General features: G+C 30.9%; 1 protein-coding gene across 1 annotated transcript in view; it reads right to left on the bottom strand.

Annotated features, from left to right (window-relative positions):
• Positions 1-213: 213 nt before the first annotated feature.
• The window catches only part of LOC129221267 (origin recognition complex subunit 3-like), a 38,270-nt gene continuing 11,744 nt past the window's right edge, over positions 214-26,739 (bottom strand). Inside the window, exons 7-18 of the mRNA XM_054855723.1 lie at positions 20,576-20,689; positions 13,994-14,127; positions 13,841-13,898; positions 13,626-13,742; positions 11,837-11,916; positions 11,599-11,750; positions 11,425-11,501; positions 8,961-9,046; positions 7,662-7,800; positions 1,472-1,591; positions 713-816; positions 214-414 (exon numbers count right to left, since the gene is read on the bottom strand). Coding sequence (XP_054711698.1) covers positions 315-414; positions 713-816; positions 1,472-1,591; positions 7,662-7,800; positions 8,961-9,046; positions 11,425-11,501; positions 11,599-11,750; positions 11,837-11,916; positions 13,626-13,742; positions 13,841-13,898; positions 13,994-14,127; positions 20,576-20,689 — 1,281 coding nt within the window. The 3' untranslated portion in view covers positions 214-314. The remainder of the gene's footprint in view (positions 415-712; positions 817-1,471; positions 1,592-7,661; positions 7,801-8,960; positions 9,047-11,424; positions 11,502-11,598; positions 11,751-11,836; positions 11,917-13,625; positions 13,743-13,840; positions 13,899-13,993; positions 14,128-20,575; positions 20,690-26,739) is intronic.

Genomic DNA, 26,739 nt, shown 5'->3' with positions numbered 1-26,739 from the left:
TTGTCCTTGATATCCATTAAAATTGCCTTTCAACTACAACAAGCATATATCGTTGCCTCAGAGCAACAGTAGGATATCTTAATGTTATTGTTGGAAATAGATGTCTCACTGTTGCTCTGAGGTGACGATTTTATGAATTAGGTGAAAGAAAGATTTTAAAAATCATTTTTCAACAGTCTTTGTGAAGGCAAAACAGTCAAATTTATAACTAAAGAAAGTATTAAAAATAATTTATTTTACATAAAGTTGAATGAATTTTTACATGCTGTATAACAACATACATAACCGCTCTGTTTTGTGATTAAAGCATATACCTAATTAAATGTCAGTTTAATAACATGATCAGTTTTTCTTTTTGTAACTTTGATGAATCCAAGTAATTGCAGCTCAGATGCAGCAAGCAAAAATCGGAGGCTAAAAAGTTAAGGAATCTAAAATTTCACTTCGTTTTTAATTATTATAATAATAAAATACAAATCAGTTTCTGAACAGTTAAATTTTACAAAGGATAACAGATTGCAAGTACAAATTAATTTTATTTCAAATTTACTTTAAATATGCATTTTACTTTATGTATTGATAAATGCAAAATCTGCAATGGTTCTATGTTACCAAATGTTGTAAATAAAAAATGAAATTAATATTAGCTCTAAACTAAACTAGTAATATTATCAAAATAAATATGAAAATATAAAAAAGCATCAAAGGATACTTAAGCTCTGCATCATTTTTTGCTTTGGCCTTCGAAAATTTCTGCCCTTTTCGAGGAGATCTCATATTTTCTTTTCCATCACATATTTTCAGAGATTTGAATTGCTATCAATAGAATAAAAAATTTAGATCATACTAATTTTGAATCAAAGAAGAAAATAGCAGCTTAAACTATTTTTAGTATTAACAGAATGCTTCAAAATACGACAACATGAGGCTTTCATTTCTTATACTTTTTATTTTTTAAACAAGGAACCTGTTTATATGATTCTAAACGTAAAAACTTTTTAGTGATAAAGTAATGGCATTAAACGTAGCACTATGCAAACATATGTATTATACTTTAATAAGTAAGCGTAACTACTTTGAATAAATAAATGATTGAATGAATGTTTCAGAGAAAGATATCAAAGCAACTTACAATTCTTTAAGATGTTGAATCCTCATTTACATTTAAAAATGATGAGCATTAAAGAAAAAAAAAGCATTAGCAAAAACACAGCATGTGATAAATACATTTGATTAACTTTCAAATTTCCACTGAAATAATTTATAGTATGAAAAAAGAAATTGCTTTAAGAATAACATTAAAAAATTATAAGAACTAAAAAGGATAAGATGCATTAATAAAAGAAAATCATCTTAAGAAGAAAGGAGTAAAGGAGTGGGTGGGGGGGGGGGGGGGGAGAGAGAGATTTTCATTGTCAAACAAGACTAATGAATAAAACAGAAAAGCAACTTGAATTGAAACATGCATTACTTCAAGCCAGTCTGTTAAGTTAATCATTTTTCCAGATGTCTTGTATAACTTGTACAGCACAGAAATATCTGGGAAACTTTTTCTGATTTCATCTTCCAAATCAGACCGACAACATTGGCACTAAAAATAGAAAAGGGGAAAAAATTAAAACGCTCCAGATGTATATGTATAAATGCAACAATGGCATAAAATGGAACTCCTTTGATACCAAAATTCCTTCATTTCATCAGCAGAGTGCAAAAGCGTTCAACACAACAGCAAAGTCGAAATTCACTCGGGACTTTGATGTCTGATGAACGCTCTTCAGGATTTGCCAATATATATCAGTTGATATATATCACGATATATATCAAACATTTATTTTAAAAATATTATATTTTCATATGTTTGATATTTATTTTTTCAACTACAGTATTTCCATTATAAAAATTATATTAACCTTGTAATATTGTTCATTTATTACTAAAAATAACCAAAAAGTTATATACTATATTTTTATGATGTACTAATACATCATTACTTTAACAAAGTAATATAATATTCTTTTTTACTTTATAATCATAAAATTATTGGTAAATTAACAATTTTAATTCATATTAAAAGTGCCTAATTAATTATTAAACATTGGTCAGAAAAAAAAAGAAAATGTCTTATGACTGTGTACCGACTAATGCATATTTTTTATTTCTAAATTATATAACCATGAAAAAGTAGTTGAAAGAAGAAAAATGAGTAAAATGGTTAATGCTAAATTAACTACATTAAATTGATAGAAAGGTAAAATGGAATATTAGATTACAAATAATGAAAGAAACCTTAATTTTAAGTGTAGATATTGTAATAATAATGTAAGAAAATAAAGAGTGATTTGAGGATGCATTTACTATTCTGAAGACTAGTTTATGCCTGATTGAAAAAATTGGATAAATATCCAAATATCCAATATTTTCGAATATATCATGATATTTTCAATCCCGGATGCTTTTGCACTAATGAAGAGACTCACTCCACTGCAAGCTCCTACCCAACTTTCTATATTCAGACTTGCCAACTTTTCAAAACAGATATCAGTAAAACTTTTCGTGAAGCATTTAATAAAACCAAGACAAATTAATTGACGTAATATAACATTAGATTATGCATCTGCAATATTAAAATATAGCTAATTAATGCATTTTAAACATTAAATTAAATTTTAGTTTATGGAAAATATACAACCTCTAACTAAATGTTAAAATGAATATTCATATAATTTTGCTGATAGCAATCTTGTAGAAGCGTGTAATAACTTAAAACAGTTTCACTTCCTTGACAAGATATTTACTTTTTCAACCTCTCGAAAGTCAAGTTGGGAGTAAAAAAAAATTTCACGAAACCAATATTTAGTAGGCCAATAATTACTTAAGCCTTGCAATTCTATGCCAAAAATTTTCGTGCTGAAGGCGAGGAATTCGCTTTAGTTCTTAAATTCTTTACTCGTGAAAAACAAGCGTTATAGAGAGTTTGTGTAAGTCAAATCATGTTGTACTGGGAGTCGACTGTATACCTAAAAATAATCACTCTCCAATCATCACCTGGCAGCTAAAGGTTTTACTAAAGCGACTTAATAAAATATGCAATTAGCACCTAGAAAACCCAACAGGGCAAAGAAAATCATTACTTCATTGATTTTTTCTTTAACAATTCATATTCATTACATCACACTTGGCTTGTGATGCATAAACAATTCCAAGTTCTCACATGCTATTCCATGTTGTCAAAAAGTTTAAAAAAACTATGTACATTTAAATTTTTTTAAACAAAAATTGATGATTAAAGCTACATTAATCTATTTTTTTTTTTTATAAATACTCACATGTACAACATTGCAGTTAGGTCTCATATGCCAATGTTTTCATTTTAAAAAAGTCTGAGATAAAGTGCGTACTAAAGTAAAAGTGGCTACCAGCCATCAGCTACTAGTTATAAATGTAAATTTTCAGGTCTAAACCAAAATATGATGTAAACAAAATTGTTAATAAAATGCAGTCAATACCAGAGGAAAACTATGCTACAAGGGGTCCACAGGGTAGAGTAATCTCTATGTCAGGGATTCTCAAACTTTTTAGCCGGCGAACCCCTTTCATAGACCAATATTCATTGCAAAACCATGTCATTACAGTGTATAGATACTTGTAATTTCAAATTAAATAAACTTAGTTAAGATAACCATTAATTAATTAGAGGAGAAAATTGCTGTTTAAAAAATTACTTTAAAAAAAAGCCTTCAAAAAACACCAAGGAACTAAAAAGCAAAAAATAACCGATGACACTTACATACTAGTTCCTACCCAAAATTAGAGATTAAATTTATTTTACAATTCCAGTACAAAAATCAACTAAACTAAACACCCAATTATAAAACAAACACAGATTTTAATTACTATACGATGAATTATTTTAAATACCTAACTAATTATATACAATCTCTTAATTTTTAAGAGGTTTTTGAAGTCGGGGTCTCCTATAAACTACTACCTAACGTAACTGACAACCCACACACTAATTTAACTAAACACGAAATTAGTCTTTAAAACTAAACCTACTCAGTTACGTTAAGTAGTAGTTCATAGGAGGCCCCGACTTCAAAAGGTTATTAAAAATTAAGAGATCGTATATAATTAGTCAGGTATATAAAATAATTCATCGTATAGTAATTAAAATCAGTGTTTATTTTATAATTTAGTGTTTAGTTTAGTTGACTTTGTACTGGAATTGTAAAATAAATTTCATTTCTAATTTTGGGTAGGAAATAGTATGTAAGTATAATCGGTTATTTTTTGCTTTTTAGTACCTTGGTGTTCATTGAAAGCGGGTTTTTTTAATTTAAAAGTAATTTATTTTTTGCTTTTTAGTGAGGTAAATATAAAATAAGTTCATAGGTTCGAGTATGTGGTACATGACGTTGAGGCCTTTCTTACGCGCATGTCGAGTAAGAAAACGTTGAGCACATGAGTCTGAAAACAACTAAGATGAGCACGATAAAAAAATAAATAGAACACAGCGTCTCGGAGACTTTCGACAACTGTGAAGAAAGGCTCTTTCAAATGCGCAACTATGTGCAAAAAAATTTGTCTTCATTATTATTCTACTTTATCAAAGTTTGCTTTCCAAAAGCAAATGCACGAGTCACTAAAAAAAACAACAAAAATCGCTTAAAGTTTAAAATTGTAAACAAAATTTTAAAATTGTAATATTGTAAATTATATTTCACAACAATACGTATCACACAACCCTGGATAAAGCTGTAATAGATTTAGGAAAATAGAACTTTGCGAAAGGACGAGTATACGTAGCTCTCAGCATAATAAAGACTTGAAGTAATAGCATGATCTGATTTCGAATCCTTTAAACTTTTAACTAAACCTCAAGATGAACTAGCATTAGTAGAAATGCAACAATTGATACATCTCATTTCTGATGAAAAGTATAGACTGTATTCAGTATTTAGTTAGAACCATTTAAATGTTTATGGTTTCCCAAACTACAAATAAACTGTAGATTGTAAATCGTAAAATCGTAAATTATAAATTGTAACATTGTAAATTGTTAAATTTTGAATTGCAATTTATGTTTCACAAGAATACGTGTCATGTAACTCATGATGAAAGTCCCATGGTTCTTCAAATGTCCCCATTATAGATGAAGATAACAAATTCCACTAGAATGTATTTTATGTTTGCTTCAGAAAATCCTTGATTCAAAATTTTCATTATTATTACTCTTAATCATGTTTTTTAGTACTTTCTTTAACTATGGGTAAAGAAAACACATACCTTTGTTTTATGGCATTTTTTTAACAATGGATTTTATATTTAATGGTTCGTGAGGGAAATTACACAAAATTTTATGTTTTTTACCCATAACTTTTCTCTAAAGAACAAATAGGGTAAATCAAAGATTTGGAACCTTGGAGTAAAAAGTTAGACCACTCCCTTTCCACTATACAAAAAAAAATCATAAAAAACGGTTCACTAAGTGAGACGATATACAATGTTAATAAAGTACAAATTGCTTTAAATCTGAGTATGATATCTGAAGAGTTCCCTCAATTTCATCAAATCCGAACTTGATTACCATTAGACCGCCGGGGTAGTATACCATTTAAAAAAAAAAAAAATTTCCTAATCATCGATGAAGGCAGGGACGTGAACAGAAATTTTGGGGCCCATCACAAATTACTTTTCCGGGCCCCTCTCCATATTGTTTACCCCTATAGTTCACCCGTAGTTTTAAAAATATTGGGCCCCCTTCATTCTCAGTCCCAGACCAACAGGTGTTCTTCCCTCCTCCCTGTGCACACCCCTGGATACAGGTGTCTTCGAGTATTTGTAGAACATTATACAAAGAAGAAACTAATCTGACGAGTTCAGAACCTCCTCCTTTTTTTGAACCCTGCTAATTAGTATGACCCTAATTTTAAATTAAACTGGTGGCATTGTGAAATAGTAAATCAAGAATACTGGTCAAACTTGAGAAATCAGACATCAGTCACAACATATTATTATATAAGTTAAATCATCGGGTGAGGGGTGTTCTGTATTCAATTCCGCTTGGATAAATAAATATGTTTAAAAACTTATTTATCAAAAAAAAAAAAAAAGTGAATAAATTAAGTTATTTTAGTTAAAAATAATATTCAGGTAATTGATTCAGCTATTAAAGTAGTAAAATATATTTAATTTACTACTTTGCTACGTAGTAAAACATTGGTAACACCTATAAGTAAAAATTAACAAGCGGCGAAAATTAATCATCCCTAAGCCGCGAGAATTCTCGTTCAAGACAAAGGCAAAACCTTTGCTGTGAAAATACACCGGTCACGGAAAATCCACATGACCTGTGATGTATTCTGCCCATTGACGTACGCTGGATTAAGTATCCACAACGTGTGAAATTCAAAGCTTCTTGGATTTCTCCAGGACAACTTATCAGATCCAGACCAAATTACCATGGGACCATCTGGGAAGTATACCATTTCAAACAAAAAAAGAATTTTTCAAATCGGTCTAGTAGTCTTGGAATAATCCGAAAACATACATAAAAAGCCATATGACGAAATCTTAACCTCCTTTTTCGAAGTCGGTTAAAAAAGCACTAAGGTAGGTAGTTTACGACGCTGAACTTTACTTTCATGTTCTGAAGTACAAAAATCAAAATGAACAGAGAACCCTTGGTAACACAAAAATTGAAATTCAAAATTTAACTTAGAATTAATGGGAAGAATGACCTTTGAGGTTGGTCCAATAGAAAAACATGCTTTGCTTTTGCAACAAACGGTTGGCATTTTTTGTTTTCCGAACAAAAGCAAAAATGGGGGTAAGCATCCTGAAAGGTAAGTTTCATGATGCAGTCTGAAGTAATGCCTATCAAACAAGTTCACAAAATGACAGACAGCTTGGTTTTGTTAAAGCAGAATCCCACTCGATAGCCCTTACATGCAGGACCGGTCTGTCCAAAGAATTCATGCGACCATTCTCATTGCCCAATTTTTCGATACTGTAGGTAAAAAAATGCAATTTTATCGTTAAGAAATTAATAAGTTTATTAAATATCGATCTTTGATGCTGTTAGGGTTCCCGGAAATGTTTCGGAATTTAAGGCCTAAAACACAATTGTAGGCAGCCTTTTACGACCTCGTGGGGGGGGGGGGGGTAAATGAGATTGGGATCTACTCTCTGTTGGAACTTTTTCGAAAATGAAGTTCTAAAAACACAATTTTTGATTATTATCATTGGTGTTGTTGGGGAGGAGAGGTTTGGTGCCTTTCCTCCAGACATTTTTCAAAATTGAAGTCTTAAACCCTATTGTATTAGGTAATTTTATCTTTGGTAATAATAGGGGAAGGAATGGGGTTCACTGACTTTCCTCCATAATTTTATAAAAATGAAGTTTCAAAAATGCAATTTCAGATGATCTTCAAGGATACTAACTGAAGGGAGATTTGGGGACTTTCTTCTGGAATTTTTAGACTTCAGGTCCTAAAAATGCAATTCTAGTTCATAATAATTACTGCTGTTGATGGGTAGATTGATATTGGTCAGGCAATATCACTTAAGGTGCTTCTCTCATAGCCAATTCTTGTAAAATTGATGAATGTTATTTATCGCTAAGTGGTGTTTTGTACCCCAGGAACATAATATCAACTTACCTTAAAATACTTATGAGGGTTGTCAAGGGCATCAATTACTTTCTCTCGGGGAACAATCATCAGAGTTTCCTTCAGTAATTTATCATCATCAAAATAGAATAATTCATGCAGTGGGTACTCAGTAGGAGGACGGATGTATCTAAAGAATAATTTTAATCAGATTAAAAAAAATCTCAATATTCTCCTAACTTTCAAAAAGCATTGTCAGCATTAGACCTCTAGTACCAGTGGTTGTTTTGGTTTTACCCTTCATAGCATTATTAACATGCCAAAATAAAGAGAAAATTCAGTAACAAACAAATGGTTGAGATAAATATCATAGGGTGAGTACACTATTTTCAGAGTAAGAATCATTCTTTCATGGACTTTTAAGAATTCTACATGGCAAAAAATCAAGGATTGGATGTGGTACAAATAAAATCAATAAAACCAAATTAAACACAAATAGCACAACAAGTCAGAACAAAGCATTTAAAGCCATTTCATTTACAGTACTCTATCTGCAATGAACACTAACTTCATATTCAATACTGTAAAAGAATTAGATCGCAAACTTAACAGATTTCATTATTATTCAGACATTAATTCATATTCCATCACCTCGCCCTTTTATTTTTAAAAAATACTTCTGCAATTTACACTATTCCCCTTAACAATCGAATAATTTTCAAGAAAACGGTCATAAAAGTGTCTATTTTTTTTATTGAAGAAAATTATATACAAAAATTGTGTGAACAACATGTGCATTCAATTTTTCATTTTCAAAATTTTTTTTATATTGAAATTTAAAAAAAGATTAAAATTTTATGAAAAGTCAACAAGCAAGCCGAAGCAAGCAGCGAAAATTTAAGAAATACGTCTCTTAAACATTAAAAAAGAATTTTATCAATCTTTTGTATAATATAAGTGAAGATAAGTAAATTTTTCTTGTGTGGTAAATTTCAAAGCTTGAGATAGAGGCCCATGTCACAATCTGGACAGTGGTACCAAAATTCCTTCCTGCATCTCTGCAATTACATTTAAAATCCGCAAGTACGTTTAAAATTGACTAGTGCTGCCATCTAGTGTATAAAAAGAGAAATAAAATGTATTCCGGGCAAAATAAATGAATAAATTTTAATCGTTTCGTCACGTTAATATTGCAAGCTTTCTCCATATCTAGTTAATATGTTTACATTACAAGAGTTTATGCAAGAAAAAGGATTGTTTTGAATGTAGAATAGAAACACTTTAAATGAAACCTCAATAAATATATAAATAAAAGAAATATCAAAATACAGTACAAGGAAGAAAACTTACTCAAAATGATTCAAAAAGGTTTCTATGACATCATCTCGTAACGCATCAAACTTAGATTTTTTAAGCTTAATGCTGGATCTCATTTTCTAAAAAATAAAAATATATCTAAATAAATAAGAACAAAGTTCAAGATTAGGAGTAAATCAACACTGTTGTTACACTATAGTTTTTTAATCAATTTCATGCTTCATAATATAACAGTTAATCAAAGCAGAGCATGAATGATTTCTGCCTTAAATAGCAAGGCATTCTCATATAACAGCCAATTCACTGATTGAGTAACGCAGACGTTACCAACAATGAAACTTGTGCCATAGCAGGAGAATTTGATAATAATTTCTGGCAATGTTTGACCTGCAAGGAAATGCTTTATTTTGACAAGGCTGAATAGATCCGGTAACTTAACTGTTTTACTGGTAAGACAGTAATTTTAGGAAAACGAAAAAGTGGTCAACAAGGATTGCTATCTACTGCAGTTTATGGTTAATCCACTGGAGTTGGGGTTACAATTTCAAAAATCGAAATATCATTAAACAGGCAATTGCTTCATAATTTTAGGAGAACGAAAAAAATTTCATTTGAAATTAATTGCTTTGTAATTTTGTAGAAGCAATTTTCACCTGTCATAGCTAGACGGGTGATTTTTTACTTGATAATGTTTTCAATATCTAGAGGTTGCAATCAGCCTTAAAAGTCTTTTGATTGATTTCTTTACTAACCAGAGTTTTGAAAGTAATTAAATGCTTGTATTTTGAAGCAAAAATGGTTTTTATATGTTGCAAAGAAACAATCGGGTGATCCGACGAATGAGGGAAAAAATTTTGGCCTACAACTCGCAGAAAAAACAGCAATAAGACGGAAAAAAAGAATTTCATATCCTCTATAAACACCTAAAACAAATTTATCTTGAAAAAAAGAACTCTAAAAAAGATTTTGTGAGTCTCACAGAGAATATTGTTTCGTTTTTTTTTTTTATAAAAAAAATATATTAAATGGATTTTCTGAAAAAGTGTAACGTAAAATCCAGAATATTTTAAAATTACTAGTATAGCAATTCTCCTGGACCAACAGAGAATGGCGTCAGAAGCAGAATAACGTATGAAACTGACAATGTAAAATCGGGGATCCACTGTAGCAATATTTAACTTTTTTTTTTCAAATAGTTAGAATTTAGAGAAACATGTTTAATACATATTAAAGGAATGATGTTCATGAACTTGAATTGATGAATCCTTTAGTTTCAAATTGTTTTAAATATTGACAAAATGCAAGAAAGTGAATGATAAATATTGAACTGATGTACAAATTAAAGAAATGTCATAAAAATTACTTTTTGGTCTATAGTAGATCAGTTACTTCTGGAAAAATTTTCGGCTAAAACTTGCAAATCAACTTTTAGCCTTAAGAGCTATCATGCTTAGAAGTAATATACTCTCATAATTCAAACTGAAATCAGAATTTACTTCAACTGTTGTACTGAGAGTCATGATTACACTCACCTAGAGTCACAATACCTTAAAAACATAATGAAATACAGTCATAAACACTGTATGATAGCAACATTAAGGCATTGTATACAGGCCCAAGGACCACACCGAGGGCCTTTACTCATTTTGATTTTTTAAAAAGCAGATAGCTACTCTCCAATATAACATTGGCACATTGGAACTGCACCAGGATAATTTAACAAAGGAGTCATGCTTTTCAGGTGTTAGCATAATTAAATGCAAACCTTTTAAATCAGACAATATTTAATCTATTAATGTGTATACTTTTCTTTCAGAATATCTCAGCTATAGAAACTCAAAATAAGTGTATATTTTCTTTTTTTTAAAACTGTGCAAACAAGTCTAATATTATTTAGAACAATTTTATACTTTAATATAAATCTTGTTATACACCTCCATAACTTCTACAACACATTTTCTTTCTTTCAAATGTTTAAAACTTTTTTATCATACAATATATCATAGTTAACTACAGTAAAGCCCCTCCTAATGGACACCCCTCCTATACGGACAATATTTGAGTCCTCGATTCTAAAGCAAATTAAGTTATTAAACCCCTGTCCTGCGGACACCCTCTATTGTGGACCAAAAAATTTGTCTTGTTAGTGTCCGTATTAGAGGGGTTTTGCTGTATAAAAGTAAATTTTTCTTCATCATATAAATTATTGCACTTCATACCCAAACAAAAATAAATACTTGAAGCTTAAAAATCAACTAGAGTCAAAATCCATTTAAAAAATAAGTAGGTAACTATTATTCGATTGCAGAGAAATACCACTTTTTTTTTTTGAACAGTGCAAAAAAGTGTAATGTGCAATATTCAGTTTATAACTCACAATTATAATTGTGACATTATAAAATGTCACAATTAATTATAAACTGAAGTTATTAAAAGATAAGGTAAATAAGACTGGAAAATAATCATAAAGGGAGCAGATATTACACAAAAAAATTACCTCCATCAATTCATAACGGCTAGATGGTTTATCACCTTCTTGCTTGACAACAGAATCAAATTTTTTTTCAAAATCAGCTGTGGATACAAAAGTAATGCTTTAATATTTTATAGCAGTAAAGCAAGAGAACATATAGATGGAAAATTTTTGATTAAGTGATGAAATTATTCCTACCTGAAGTTAAATTTAAGAATGCTTTATGAGATTCTTTTAAAACAGTATGCATTTTCTGCAGAACATCAGAATGGGGTATTAATGAAGAATGATCATTTAAAATGCTTAAGCACGATCTGAACTTTTCAATTAAATTATCTTTTGACTGCAACCTAGAAAGTTAAGAGCATACAGTTAAGCACAACCTAAAATTCAGAATAGTCAATAATTATAAATCGATTGAGAAAATGTTTCTAACTTTAAATGTCTTTTTGCCTCAGAAAAAGCTTCAGTACTAAATATTTTCTTCTTTAGGGAAAAACCATAAAGTTCACGAAACTAAAAATGAAAAATAAATAGATGAGAAAAAGTAAATGATCAAAAACATTATCTTTCGTACAGTAATACAGTCGACGCTCATTATAACGACCACACATTATAAAGACCGTCCCATTATAATGACCAGTGGTAGAAGTCCCAACTTTGTTCCTATAAACTCTATGTTAATTTGCTTTCGTTATAGCGACCGTTCTGTATCGTCTAATCCAATACAGCGACCGAATGAGTGGACGCTATTTCTTGTGTTCTTTCCAATAAAACAAATTTGTAGCTTAAAATGACATTGATTATTGTTTACGGACACCTGCCTGAAGTTTTCAGTGTCAAATCCAACTTTAAGAGGGGGGGGGGATTACCATTCACCACAGCTAGCACAGAAAAAATAATGGGAGGAAAAATCGAGAAATTTCCACATTCCTAAGAAAAGGAATTTGACAGATGTATTGGTAGTTTGGTGTTTGAATCTAGTATTTTTAAAGTTTGGGGTTCTCGAGGGACTTTTAAATGTTTCTTTGGAAAGCAAGAGAAACACAATTTATCACCTATATCTGAAACAGAAAATAATGTTTTGCAAAAATCACGTCTGCTAAAAAGGCAGACCTCTGTTTCTGGTTTTATCTTCAGAAATTGTTGTGGTAGTAGTAGTAGTAGCAGATCTGAAAGTGTGTAACATTTTCCTCCCTATATTTTCTACTTTAAAACTTGTTTAATATTATGTCATAATATTTTGCACACTACTTTTCTTAAAATTCCTATGATAAAAAACATTTGGGCATTTACTTGGGCATGCATGATGACGGTGTACATTTTTTTAATTTATACCTCTTATAACGACCACTCATTATAAAGACCTTTTTCTCTGGCACGGAGATGGTTGTTATATCGAGCGTCGACTGTACTAATATTACTACCTACAGTAATAATGAAAACAAAGGAGTAATAGTAACAGTTTAGTAAAATAATGTGATTTGGTACAATGAATCCTATTTTTAGCCTACTTTCCCAGTAAAAGTCAGAAAAAGAAGAAAAAAGCATGAAAGAAGGCTTAATGCATCTTTAAAATATCGCGAAAAACAAAAAAAAGTCAAAAATAAATAAAATAATTAAATAAATATCGAAAAATTAAAAATTGGAAAGTAGGGTATTGAGATGGGAAAAAATGTCTGTCGGTCTGTCTGTCTGTCCCCCCCCCCCTAATAACTCTTGAATGAATTGTCCGATTTGAACAAACTTTTTTTTGTTTGAAAGATCTCGGCGAGGACACCTCATTCCCATATTTCACTTTTTCATTTGAACTATTTTTTGTTCAATTTTGAACAGTTCAAAAAAACTTAACATTAGCGCCTAAGGGGAAATTCAAGGCAATTCCGAACTGTGACTGGTTCTCCTCATCATGGTAATCTGAAAAACCAGACCAATGTCAACAACTTACGGTCAAGTAAGGATAATAAGCAATTTGCGATTGCTCAAAAAGAAAATTCATTTACTGGAATTGATTATTATAACGTTAATTGTAAACACTAGTAATAGGTGATAAAGAAAACTCTTTAGGAATTGAAATTATGGAATCTTGGTACGTTGATACCCTTTTAAGTCGACCTGATTTCACATTCCCTAGAGGTGTCAAGTTGCCAAGGTTCCGCTGTATATCAAAATAAAAGTTATCAAGCATTGAATCCTTGAAAGATTAATGAATGATAGATTGTTACCTTTTTCCCTAAAGGATATCGAGGTAAATCACTAGTCGTACAATTCAGAATTTGTAATAAAACCATTGTCACTTTTTGCTCCAGGAAAAGTTCTCTGCCAAGATCAAGCAGAATTTTCTAAAAAGATAACAAATGACATTGATGACAATAATAGTAGCAATTTCTGTGGTGCACAATTGATGATAATTATTAGTTCAAAATTAAATATTACTAACCTTCAAACTAGATGTATTTTCACTAGCTGCAAGGTGCTTTGGATTTTCTTTCAAAAACCTAAATTAAAATTACATTTATATTTTTGATGAAGTGCTATTAGCCAAATAAACACGCTATTTAAACCATAATCAGAAAGGCAATGAAAGTCTTACTTTTGAAATGAAGGCAGCATCTTAAGATAAGAAAGTTCATCCGTTCTTAGATTTTGCACTTGATTTGAAAACTCATTTTCATAACAACAAAGCAAACTTCCTTTACAATTCATGTAATGTTCAAGCATGGAAAACTAAATATAAGCAATAAAACCCACATATGAATATTGGTGGAATATATGTAATACATTCAAAACATAAAAGTTAAAATAAAAATTTTAGAAAATGATGGTTATGTGTTGAAAATATACCAAATTATACCAAATATATTAGAAGAGGAAAGTATTGCAGAAAAACAAAATGTATATACAAATGAACTCTTAATATGATCCCATTTAATACAAAATCATGGCTAAAACGAACATTTTGTTTGTTAAGTTTTGTTTGCTATCTATTTAAATTAAAAATTTCTCTTATAATACGTACATTAAATTGAAAGTATCGGCTAAGACGAACCAATATTTCTGACCTCTTTACTAAAAATGTTCGAGGTTGAATACTGTAATTTTCTTTTTTAGAAGTTATTCATCATTGGGTCATTCCGTGTCAAATCAACACACTTTTAATTAAAATTTTACCTCACCCCCTCAGATTTTGATAAAATTTTGCACACATATAGTGGGCACTAAGAATAACAAAAATACAAAATTTCAAATTTTTATCTTGAATAGTTTTTTGTGTACGGCCTTGTAAAGTTTTCAAAAAATCGTGAAAAAACTACAAACAAGCAATTTTCAAATTGCTCTAAAAGCTGTCAAAATTGAGTTAGAGAGGTGGGACCGTTGTTATTTTGTAGCTTTTTTAATGCTCTTTTAAGAGATATGCAACATGTCCTATGTAGTAGTAAAAAAGTTTTTTTTGGTGCAAATCAAATTTTTGATTTTGATTTTTTTCAAAAAGTACCACTTTTAAAATTTTCAAAAAAATTCTATAAATAGACAGTACTTTCATAAACTGCCATGCAAAGTTTTATGATGGGATGATAATGGGAACTATGTCAAAAAAAAAAATTACTACTGACTCCTATTTTTCATAAATATCAAATTTTGACATAATAATTATTTTATTGTAGCAAAATATTTTGTAGTAAATGCTTTCATGACAAATATGAATGCATTGTACTTTAAATTCTTCTTATAAAAATATTTGTAAAAATTAAGGCAAATAAAACACCAAAATTTAAATAAAATTATATCAATTTATGCTGTATGAAAAGTTGATAAATTTACAATTAATATTGTTGTGGCTAAATAGTTTGATAAGCAAGTATTATTAAAAAAAAACTTTTCCCTTCCATTCACTTGATCCAGTATCTGCAGATCTAGCAAGTTGGTACCTTTCTGTGCAAGTTAAAACAAACACCAGTCTGCCACATGGCCCCCCATGTGGCAGTCTGGTATTTCTTCTAACTTGCTCAAGCCAGACTCTCCACAAGCATTCATTCAGTGACTAGAGACCTTGCTAACAAGTAGTGTTTTAAATTTTATTACTGTCTTAAGTTATCCATTCCATAATGTAAAATAGTTGTGATACCTCACATAAAAGAATTATTACTTTGAACTTCAGTATTTCTCATGTGTTAGCGAATTTAATCTATGATTAAAACTTGTAGTTAAAAGGCAAGTTTTAAGAATTTTTTAGAAAATATGGAAACTAGTGAAAAATGCAGTACTGTGGTAAGAGTTCAGTGTTGTAATCCATTGAAGAAAACAAATTATCGTGTTCGAGATAGAAAAAAACTGAGAAATGTCACATCTTGGATGACAGGTTCATTTCCACAAATACTTGATGGCTCCATGATTTGTGATCAGTGTAGAAAAGATCTAACTAAGTTAAAAATAGTGCCCATTAGTGAAAATAATTCTGAAAATGAAGATTCTCCTGAGTTGGAGGTGAATGTTCCAGACGAAGATCCAGACTTTGCAACAAGTTCAGTGATTGTTCAGACACTAAATACTTCACTTCAAGAATTAGGTGTGTCCCCGATTGATAAGAAGAAAATAACTTCCAAGCAGTGTGCTTCGACTAAAGTAAAAAAAATCTCCTCATCTATGAAACGTAAACTCTTTGTTGCTGCTGAAAATTCTTCATCAGATAATGATACTGAAATTGACCAATCGGTTCTTCAAAATCTGAAAACCAACTTTTTGAATTGTACAAATAGATCAAAAAAAATTATGATTCTCACATGTTTACCCGAGAAATGGAGTGTTAGGAAGATAATGCATGAGTTTAATGCTCCAAACTACTTAGTTCGACAGTCAAAACAAATTTTGAAAGAAAAAGGGTTTATGGAAGGTCCTAATCCAAAGCCAGGGAAGTGTTTATCAACAGAAACAGTCGAAACTGTGCATTCTTTTTACGAAAACGATGAAATTAGCCGGGCGATGCCAGGAATGAAAGATTGTGTAACAGTTACTCTGCCAGATGGAGGCAAGAAAAAAAATGTCAAAAAGACTTATTTTGTGTAATCTAAAAGAAGCTTATAATCATTTCAAAGATAAGCACCCAAATATAAAAATTGGTTTTTCTTAATTCGCGGAATTAAAACCAAAACACTGTATATTAGCTGGGCAGAGCGGCACACACTCTGTATGTGTGTGCACAACTCATCAAAACATAAAGTTGATGATGGAAAATGCTAAGCTAAATTCACTTACAGATGGTAACTTGAAAACCTACAAGGATTGTATTGCAAAGATGCTTTGTAACCCATCAACAATAGATTGCAACATGGGGAACTGCGAGTATTGCCCTGGAGAAACTGCTTTACGGAAAATTTTAGAAACTTCTTTTGAAAAAAACTCAGTTTCGGCAATGGGTGTCAGTCGATCGCTGTAACCTAGAGATGTTTGAGAAAACCTCAGACAAATTTATAGATTTATTTTGCTGCAACATGCCTTCTTTAGTCCGACAAGATTTTATTGCAAAGCAACAAGCATGCAACATTAAGCCTCAACAACATTAAAGAAAACATCAGAGAGTCAGAATTTGTAATTACATGTGATTTTTCTGAAAATTACAGCATAGTTTTACAGGATGAAGCTCACAGCTACCACTGGACTAGTCAGCAGGTCACCATTCATCCCTTTGTGATATACTTTAAGAACGGCAAAATTGAACACTTGAACTTTGTTGTCATTTCTGACTGCCTAGAACACAATACAATCGCAGTCTACACTTTTCTCAAGAAACTCATTCCTTATTTAACAAATAAGTTCCAAAAGCTTCAAAAAAAAATCTATTACTTTTCAGACGGTTCTGGCGCGCAATACAAAAATAAGAAAATTTTTTTGAACCTTTGTCTTCATCAGAAAGATTTCGGTATTGAAGCTGAGTGGCACTTTTCGGCCACGGCGCATGGAAAAGGGCCTTGTGATGGAGTAGGCGGTTCAATTAAGAGACTGGCAGCTCGAGCAAGTTTGCAGAGGCCATATGAAAACCAGATCCAAACACCAAGAGATCTTTTTGAGTGGGCAGTCAAAAATGTTCCAAAAGTACATTTTGCCTTTTCCACACAAAAAGATTACATTGAAACTGATAAGATTTTACAGCCCCGATTTAAAGAAGCCTTAACAATCAAAGGTACACAGCAGTTCCATTCGTTCATCCCTAAAAGTGGTTCAAAATTATTAGTGAAGTACTTTTCAAATGATACTCAGGTGTGGGAAAAGGAGATAACGAAATCTCCTGAGAAACTTACATTTGAAGATATAAGAGGCTACGTTACTGCCGTGTATGACAACAATTGGTGACTTGTTATGTATTAGAAAAAAACGAAGAACAAGATGAAGTTAAAATTGCTTTTCTTTATCCAAGTGGACCAACCAAATATTTTTCCTACCCCAGGCATTCAGATGTAATGTGGGTCTCTGCTGTGAACATACTAACAAGAGTGGACCCTGTTACTCCAACAGGAAGAACTTACGCTCTTCTAGAAAATGATATAGACCAAACCCAATTGGCTTTTTCAAAATTTAAACAGTGAACTTCTGAACATGGACCTCCTTCTTTACATAAAATATGATTTATACTCAACAATTTCACTTCTTTAACCTTTTTTAAGTTAGTAGTGATTTCTTATTTGTTTAAAATTAATATTTTTAGTTCTGTGAAAATTTTCAATGAAGTTAAAATAATTCTCACCCTTCTATATCACTCATAAATGTAAAGGCTTATAAAATCTGTTAATTATTGTAAAGCTGTTGACTAATGATAACTATTCATGTATTCACCAAACAACAAAAGTATGTTCAACTTGTATTGTAGATTTCTAAAACATCATTATGTTATACAGAACTAGCAGTTTTGCCCCAAAACCACAGTTTATATATAGCCTAGAAATATAGGTTTTATGAATTTATTATGAGCACAGAGTGTTTATTTCATAAACAATTTAATGTATATTATATATAGGGTATATATAGTTTTATGTCAAACCTCTCTTATGGTGTGTCAAACGTCGCTCAAGTGGGGAGGTTTGACCCAGTTTGAACACTCTTGAAAAATCTTTAATAAAGAAAATAATTTTTAACTTAAATAAATAACAGCAATGTAAAAAGTTGCTTGGATGTGTTTCCTTTCAAAAAAAGTATCAACCAGGAATTTTTTTTATTCAAACTTTAAAAAAAAAAAAAATACCTTAGTAAAAAGTGGGTCAAACCTCCCAGTTTCCCCTACTCAAGGGATTTTTCATAAAATCTTATATCACTACATTAAAATTATTATTATTTGGTCAAAACTGTTTTTATGAAAATTTTATTGTAAATATTTATTGTACTTCATACAGCATAAATTGATATAATTTTAAATTTTGGTATTTTATTTGCCTTAATTTTTACTAATATTTTTATAAGAAGAATTTAAAGTACAATACATTCATATCTGTCATGAAAGCATTTACTACAATATATTTTACTACAATAAAATAATTATTATTTGGTCCAAATCTGGTATTTAAGAAAAATAGGAGTCAGTAATAATTTTTTTTTGGCATAGATCCCATTACCATCCCACCATAAAACTTTGCACGGCAGTTTATGAAAGTACTGTCTATTTATAGAATTTTTTTGAAAATTTTAAAAGTGGTACTTTTTGAAAAAAATCAAAATCAAAAATTTGATTTGCACCAAAAAAAACTTTTTTTACTACTACATAGGACGTGTTGCATATCTCTTAAAAGGGCATTAAAAAAGCTACAAAATAACACCGGTCCCACCTCTCTAACTCAATTTTGACAGCTTTTAGAGCAATTTAAAGATTGCTTGTTTGTAATTTTTTCACGATTTTTTGAAAACTTTACAAGGCCGTACACAAAAAAATATTCAAGATAAAAATTTGAAATTTTGTATTTTTGTTATTCTTAGTGCCCACTATGTGTGTGCCAAATTTTATCAAAATCTGAGGGGTTGAGGTAAAATGGGTGTGTTGAGTTGACAGGGAATGACCCCATTTTGTTAGGTAGTAGAAGTACCATTGTGTAAAGTATTAAATATTTTGCTTAGAAAATAAAGCAACTACATTTGTTTACCTGTGGACATTTCAATTTACTTGGAGAAAAAACTTCATCTTCCATTGTGGACTACAACCTGATCTGCGATTGTCGATTATCATCTTCGTTTTCAATATTTTCGAAAAACATTCATTTATAAGAAATGAGGGATTTTTTTTTATGAATATACTAATAGTTAGATTACAATGTGTGTATTAGTAGTAATTATTTTTAAATATAGGTAAGCATTCCTTCGTTTTTCACAGTATTACTCATTTACGGTTGTTACCAATAACGGCAGATGCGAACAAATCGTGGATTATTAACATTTCATATCAACCGAGTTCAAAATATAAGTTTCTTTAATTTCCATTGATACAATGAAATACTATTAAATTTTATTTTTACTTTAGAACATATTTTTCATTAGTTAATAATTGCGAATCAAATCATGCCTATAATATAAACCTTAAAGAAAAAAATAAAAAAACGAAGGAGCAAATATGAATAAATAAAGAACACATCAGACAATCATTTTGATAAAGTTACTATTTTGCAAGATAGCTGCTGGTCGTAACTAAACACTCAAGCACCCATGGATTTAACTTTGTTTTATACTTTTAAGTAAAGTATAAAACAAAGTATAACTAAGTTTACTTTGTAATAACTAAGTATAAATTTAAGATTTAAAAAAAAGAACTTTTCTTTAAAATTTTATGTTTTCTCTGAATTAATAAACAGCTCTTTTATAGCTAAAATGAGAGTTAAACTCCTTCATACAAATAGATTTGTAATCAAAGCAATTAAGCATTTTGTATAACTTCAATGTATTACAACAATGTCATTTACAAAACATATGGTTTTGTTATATTTATTTGAGAATGAATACAGAAAAGTGATGCATGTAAAAGCATCTATCCAAGAGAAATACTTTTATGCATATCACTAAAACTAGCAGCATTAGTAACTATTCTTTCAAATGATGCAACATCTTTCTTACAATAAAAGAATAAATAATCTGTCTCCTCTGTATCTTATAAAAAACGAAATGATTACACAAATATTTTTTCAATAATAACAATTTTACTTACTTTCAACATATATGTAAGATTTTCAAGAGAAAAATCATGGAACAAGACTGAATCAAGTATCAATCTAAACACATTAGGTCCAAATTTGAAAGGATGATTAGGACTGATAATAACCTAGTAAAATACATAAAATTATATGTAAATTAGAACATTAACTTCTGAAGTAAATGAAAGAAAAATTATCAAAACCACTAGAGACTATCAAAGCTCCCACTACACTTTATAACGAAAAAAGTAAGATAGAAATCTGCTTTTGACGACACATGTCCAGGGCACTCATAGAAATGATAAATAAGAAATATGTATTTTAAATGATCACATTTTCATGTAAAGTATGTTTTCTACATCTAAAATGTGATGCAAAGATACGAGCGGGGGGGGGGGAGTAGTTATATGCTGATCTGTTTAAAGGGAAAATGACAATCAATTGCTTCTCTACTACAGTTCGGGCAAGCCTAACCTGGCAGCGTTGTAATGCTGTGATTAGGATTTGCATAGCCTTCACAATGCTGCCAGGTTAGGCTTGCCCATACTATAGTTATGCATGATAAGAGCTGCATCCTAAAAAGTAACTCAGGGATTTAATCAAAATGTAGTATACAGATAGACAGTTATAAAAAGTTGTGCTAATTAGGTTTTGGCCAAAATTATTCCGCTGAAATATCTCAAGAAGTTCTGCAAGAACTGAAACAAGTTATGATAGAGATGAACCCAAATAGCCCAGTGGTTGGGGAGTTAAATACGGAAGTAATTAGTGGAAAGCTGGAAATTGCTTTAATCTGTGCCATATGGGTCTGGAATGACCATACTAAGTTTTCCCCTTTTACTAAGTGAGCTTTAGCGGTTACGGCCAAATTAGTGACAAGAAACACCTGTTTTTTCATTAATATAACAATATCTCACAAATAACTCTTCCAATGGCCATAAATATAGATTGTAGAGGTTAAAATTTTGAACAAAATGAGTATCTACAATATATATCTTCGTTAAATACTAAGCACACAACTTAATTTCAAAGTTAGGCTCAAATCACTAATCAAGTGCTTCAAAGTCAGAACGTACCTTTCCCACTCCCACCAGCCCTCCCGGAGATCCCCTGGAATAGAACACCATAACACCATAACACATGGTGGTGCTTTCCTACCTACAGGTACAACAGCTACACAGGTAAGTATTCATCAAGTTGACATACTAGATGTTGCTGAAAACAATTTGTTTCATTTGTAACAAAGAAATGAAAAAGGATCCTATTTTCATACAGAACTCATTTTAGTTCTTAAAAGGAAGCGCAAAAATACTGATAGGTTAATTTCAAGTAGAACTGTTCAGAGAAAATGGCTGATTTTTAGTGACAAATCTGAATTAGAAAATCAGTATTAAGTTCAAGGAAAAAGTTTTCCAGGTCACTTTTTTTGAAGTAAATCAATTTTTTAATTTACACAATTTGAAGAAAACTTAATTAATAATATTAAATGTTTTGCTGCGAGAAATGGTACTACATAGCTCAATCAGTGATTATGTACGTGAACTTTTGGGAAAAACGTGACTGACTTGTCATGACTGTTTGACTGTGTGTGATTTGGGATAAATTATATACAGAAGGTGACTTGATTGAAGTTAAAGAACGTAGAATTAAAAAGTTTGTTGAAAGCTGCCATAAAATACTATCATGTCAAATTAAGCGAGAAAATTATGTTGTTTTCTATCACCATCCTACGCACTATTCTTTCGCATGTTTTCAAATGTTTTAGCCTTGCTTAGCATATTGTCCACATGTATATTATGTAATGTTCGTAACTTTTTATGCCTGATGTCTTTCTCTATTATGCCCTTCATATTTCAAGTTACCGTAATCACACATTTTTCTATAATCATATATCAAATACTTTTCTAATTACTCTTAACTGTATATAAAATTCATCTTAACTGTATATGTTGAAGAAATTAGGCACTGATGAAATGCAAAAGTTGAGCATTCATGGAAATAGGTGTGAATTTTTATTTATCGTCTATTGTTTATTAAAAAGATGAATATTTTTTAATGAATTGCTGCTGATCTAGCAAAAAAATATCTTAAATAAGAATCGAATGTAATTTCACTACGCATACTTTTAGAAATGATTTTTGCATTTCTAAACTAATTTTTTTAAAGTAATTTTTGCAAATTCTTTAGTTTATGGTTTATGTGTCTGAATTTTTAAAGCTTTTCAGCTATGTTTTGAAAACTGCTTAAAGTTGCTGCGTATATTAATTTTTAGCTTTTTTTTTAAATATTTGCTATTTTACTCTGTTAATAGGAAAATAATAACTTTTTAGATGACTGCCATTTGTACTTTAAGTTATTGTTGTAATAATACAATATATTTTTAAAAAGTACTAATCTATTGTTTTTAATGTGAATTTCTTTAAAACTTTGAATTTGTAATATTTTATGTTGATATCTAAACTGCATCTCATATAATACCAGGTCTCACAGCAAAACATTTATTATTATAGATTAAATATTTAAATTGTTTAAAGTAAAAAATTGATTTACTTCAAGAAGCAAACTGGAAAACTTTTTACTTTGAATATAATACAGACTTTCTAATTCAAATTATGTCACTCAAAATCAGTCATTTTCTCTGGATAGTTCTATTTGAAATTAACCTATCAGTATTTTTGCGCTTCCTTTTTCATTTCTTTGTTACATTGTAATGAAATAAATTGTTTCCAGCAACATCTAGTATGTCAACTGGATGAATACATACCAGTGTAGCTGCTTCCGCAGGTAGGAAAGCACCGCCATGTGTTTTAATGTTACGACGTTCTATTCCAGGGGGTCTCGGGGAGGGCCGTTGGGAGTGGGGAAGGTACGTTCTGGCTTTGAAGCACTTGCCTAACTCTGAAATTAAGTTGTGCACTTAGTATTTAATAAAGATATATATTGTAGATACTCATTTTGGTCAGAATTTTAATATCAACAAGTAATCTACTTATATGTATGGCCATTGGAAGAGTTATTTGTGAGATATTGCTATATTACTGAAAAAAAAAATGTGTTTTTGTCACCAATTTGGCTGTAACGGCTAAAGCTCACTTAGTAGAAGGGGGAAACTTAGTATGGTCATTCCAGACCCATACGGCATACATTAAAACAATTTCCAGCTTTCCACCAATTACTTTCGTATTCAACCTTTTTTCACTTCCTAACCACTGGCCTAAAATTAGAACTAGTCCTGATCAGTTCTTGGCTTGATTATCAGAAGGTGAAGCGATAGAACATTTTTATGTTTAAGCATGGCTGCTATCTGAAGTAGAAGTGTAGGACAGGGTGCATATACTATTTGCCAAAATTCAAAGCCTTTTCAAGGAATTTCATGGACTCTTCTTGGCAAAAAATCAAGGTGTGGTTTGTGGTATGAATGAAACCAATGGAGGAATATTAAACCCAAGTTTTAACTATAACGAATGAACTTCATAATCAACAATAGAAAATCTGTGATTTCAAATTTACAGATTCATGCACTAAGACAAAAAACGAAAACTTAACCAATAACTTTTCGGGCAATGTATAAAACCAAACTTTGTTAGTACATGCAGATGAAAAAAGATTCCTAAAGATAACAGGGTACATATTTATTGAAATTTGAAGTTTGAATAAGGAACTTTTTATAAAGCATAAGTGATTTTAACAGTTAATTTGTTTCATTTTAAAAAGTTGCAATAAAGAATTTCAGACTTTTTTTTTTTTTTTTGTTTACAAATACAGTGACTTCTCACTTATACACGACCCAAAGGGACAACGAAATTTTCGCGCTCAAGTAAAATTCGCGCATAAGTGAAAAATCCAAAAATAAGCTTAAATGCAATAAGTTTACATCACTTATAGTAATACTAATAGTACAGTACTAATATTAATGAATCAATATGCACATAATTTCGGTTTATGCATTGTAATTTTTAAAAAAATGAAGTTGTACGTTCTTTTATTTTTATACACTGTACAGCACGTAAGCGAATTCCTCAAAACCTAAAAAAATGCGTGATCAAATTTATAGTCTACGAGGATGAAAAGATCTTCCAAAGGCAACGTCAATGCTTACCGCTTGACCACGACTTTTAATGATGACAACCTTTTCGTATGTAACCCGTTCTCCACTCTCAATGTCAATCACAAGACTAATTCCACCCTCAATTGCTCACTTGTGCAAAAAAGAACGCATGTTTGGAAGAATTCGAACAATGGAATACAGGCGTGCGATACATTCCAAGAGACAGAACAAGAAGGGTACAAATCTTCTGATAAGCAAAGCGCAAATATGCGACTTAACTTAAAATTGAAAAAAAAATGATTGCGCATAAGTGAAAGGTGCATTTTAGGTTTCGCGTATAAATGAACAAGAGTTTGTTGGCCTTTTAAAGGTAGACCAACGGATGTGGAATGGTAAGTTCGGGAGAAATGAAGCAATGGAAACTGAATTTCAATTTAAATAACATTTTATTCAAAAACATGTGTAAAATGTAAATAGGCAAAAACAATCAAACATTTATAAAAAGCATATCCCCAATTAACAATTCAAATATAATACCCCCCCCCCCCCCCGGACAAACAAATATCACAGAGAAATATCACAAGATTCAATTACAAAAAAAAAACCATCAACAGTTCTAAAACGTTCTTAATATTTTTAAAAATTTACCCTACGCCCTGCCACAATGATGGCAGCTGTCCAGAAAACTATTTAAATAATCATACCACTGGAAGTCCATATTTTAAACTTGGCACTCATAGCAACGAAGGTAACATCCATCTATCGGATGTTCAGACGAGTTGAAAACGTCCACTCGTGGACAGCAGACCAGAATCCATGGTCAATAAATTCCAGGCACACCCATGCCACAGAAACAGCAGCACAGGAAATTATTTGCCCAGCTTCAAGCAAAACAGGAACCTTCCACTAGCAGAGGCTACCTCACCATATAGTGGATTCAATCCAGTCCGACCGGCTCCGTAATCGAGCATATGCCAGACGAACCTTCCGACCCTGTTAGCCCTAATACTTAAAAAAACATCAACTCTTCAAATTTATATTCCTTAAAAAACTCCTTCGTTACTTGTAGGGCACTGTTTTAGAACATCCTGCACTGTTAGCAGGCTATTGAATCTTGTTACTACATATCTGAATACCTCCACGTCCTCTGCGTGGATAAATCAATCTATTTGAGCACACATGCTCAAATCAAAACACACCGTCTGCAGAACGGAAGCAAATCATAAGAGATCGATTGATTGATTGACTTTCTATTTAAACCTTCTCTGTTACCCAGACGCAATGACGTGACGTCATCAAAATTTACATATGTTGCATCTGAAAACAACTCACAGTTAAGCCTTTAACTGTTGCTATTTCTTAAATTTACATTCTTGACTGCTACAGGCAGAAAGATCCTCAACTCATGAGGCCTGACGTCACGTCCGCCGATGGGCGTAAACACGTGATTGACTTGTCGGGTGTTTAGTCACTTGGGGATTTCTCTATACGCTCAGGGTTTTACGCACGCCGGGTAATTATATCTTTTAAAACTGGGAATCAATTTTTCAGACTAGTTTGAATTTACTGGTGAGTTTTAAACAATTAAAATACATCCTATCTTTTTACGAAATTGCTCCAAGAACCTAAAATATAGGGTTATGCTAACAAGTTCCCCCCTCTTGGAGACAATTCGTAAAAGCACACTTAAACACAATTCAAACTATTTGTATAAACACATTTGAAAAATTTCATGAAAACATTGAACGAGTTTCTACATTTTTAAAATACTTGTTTTCACACATGGAGTTCACAGAACACATTCTAAAATTTTATTTTTATATTTTTACAAACAGAGGCCGGTTAAAATTCCAATCCGGTTACCCTCTCAATTTCATTTCAGTATTTCCCCCATCTTAGATCTTCGTGAAAACCAGATAACATTTTATACTATCAGAAACCCTTTTATTTTCAAACATTGTTCGTTTATGTTTTCAAGAAACACTTCTAGTTTCTAACCTTTAAATTTTTCAAAAACAAACTCTTTTAGTTTTGCATTTCGCTAACTTTAGAATTTTCAAAAGCATAGTTTCCAAATTTAAACTTTCAGAAATATTTTTAGTTTCTTTTATTTTCATTATACTGGTTTCC

This window comes from Uloborus diversus, chromosome 4, assembly GCF_026930045.1.
Source record: "Uloborus diversus isolate 005 chromosome 4, Udiv.v.3.1, whole genome shotgun sequence".
Taxonomy (NCBI): domain Eukaryota; kingdom Metazoa; phylum Arthropoda; class Arachnida; order Araneae; family Uloboridae; genus Uloborus; species Uloborus diversus.
This window is presented reverse-complemented; position numbering and strand designations above follow the sequence as displayed.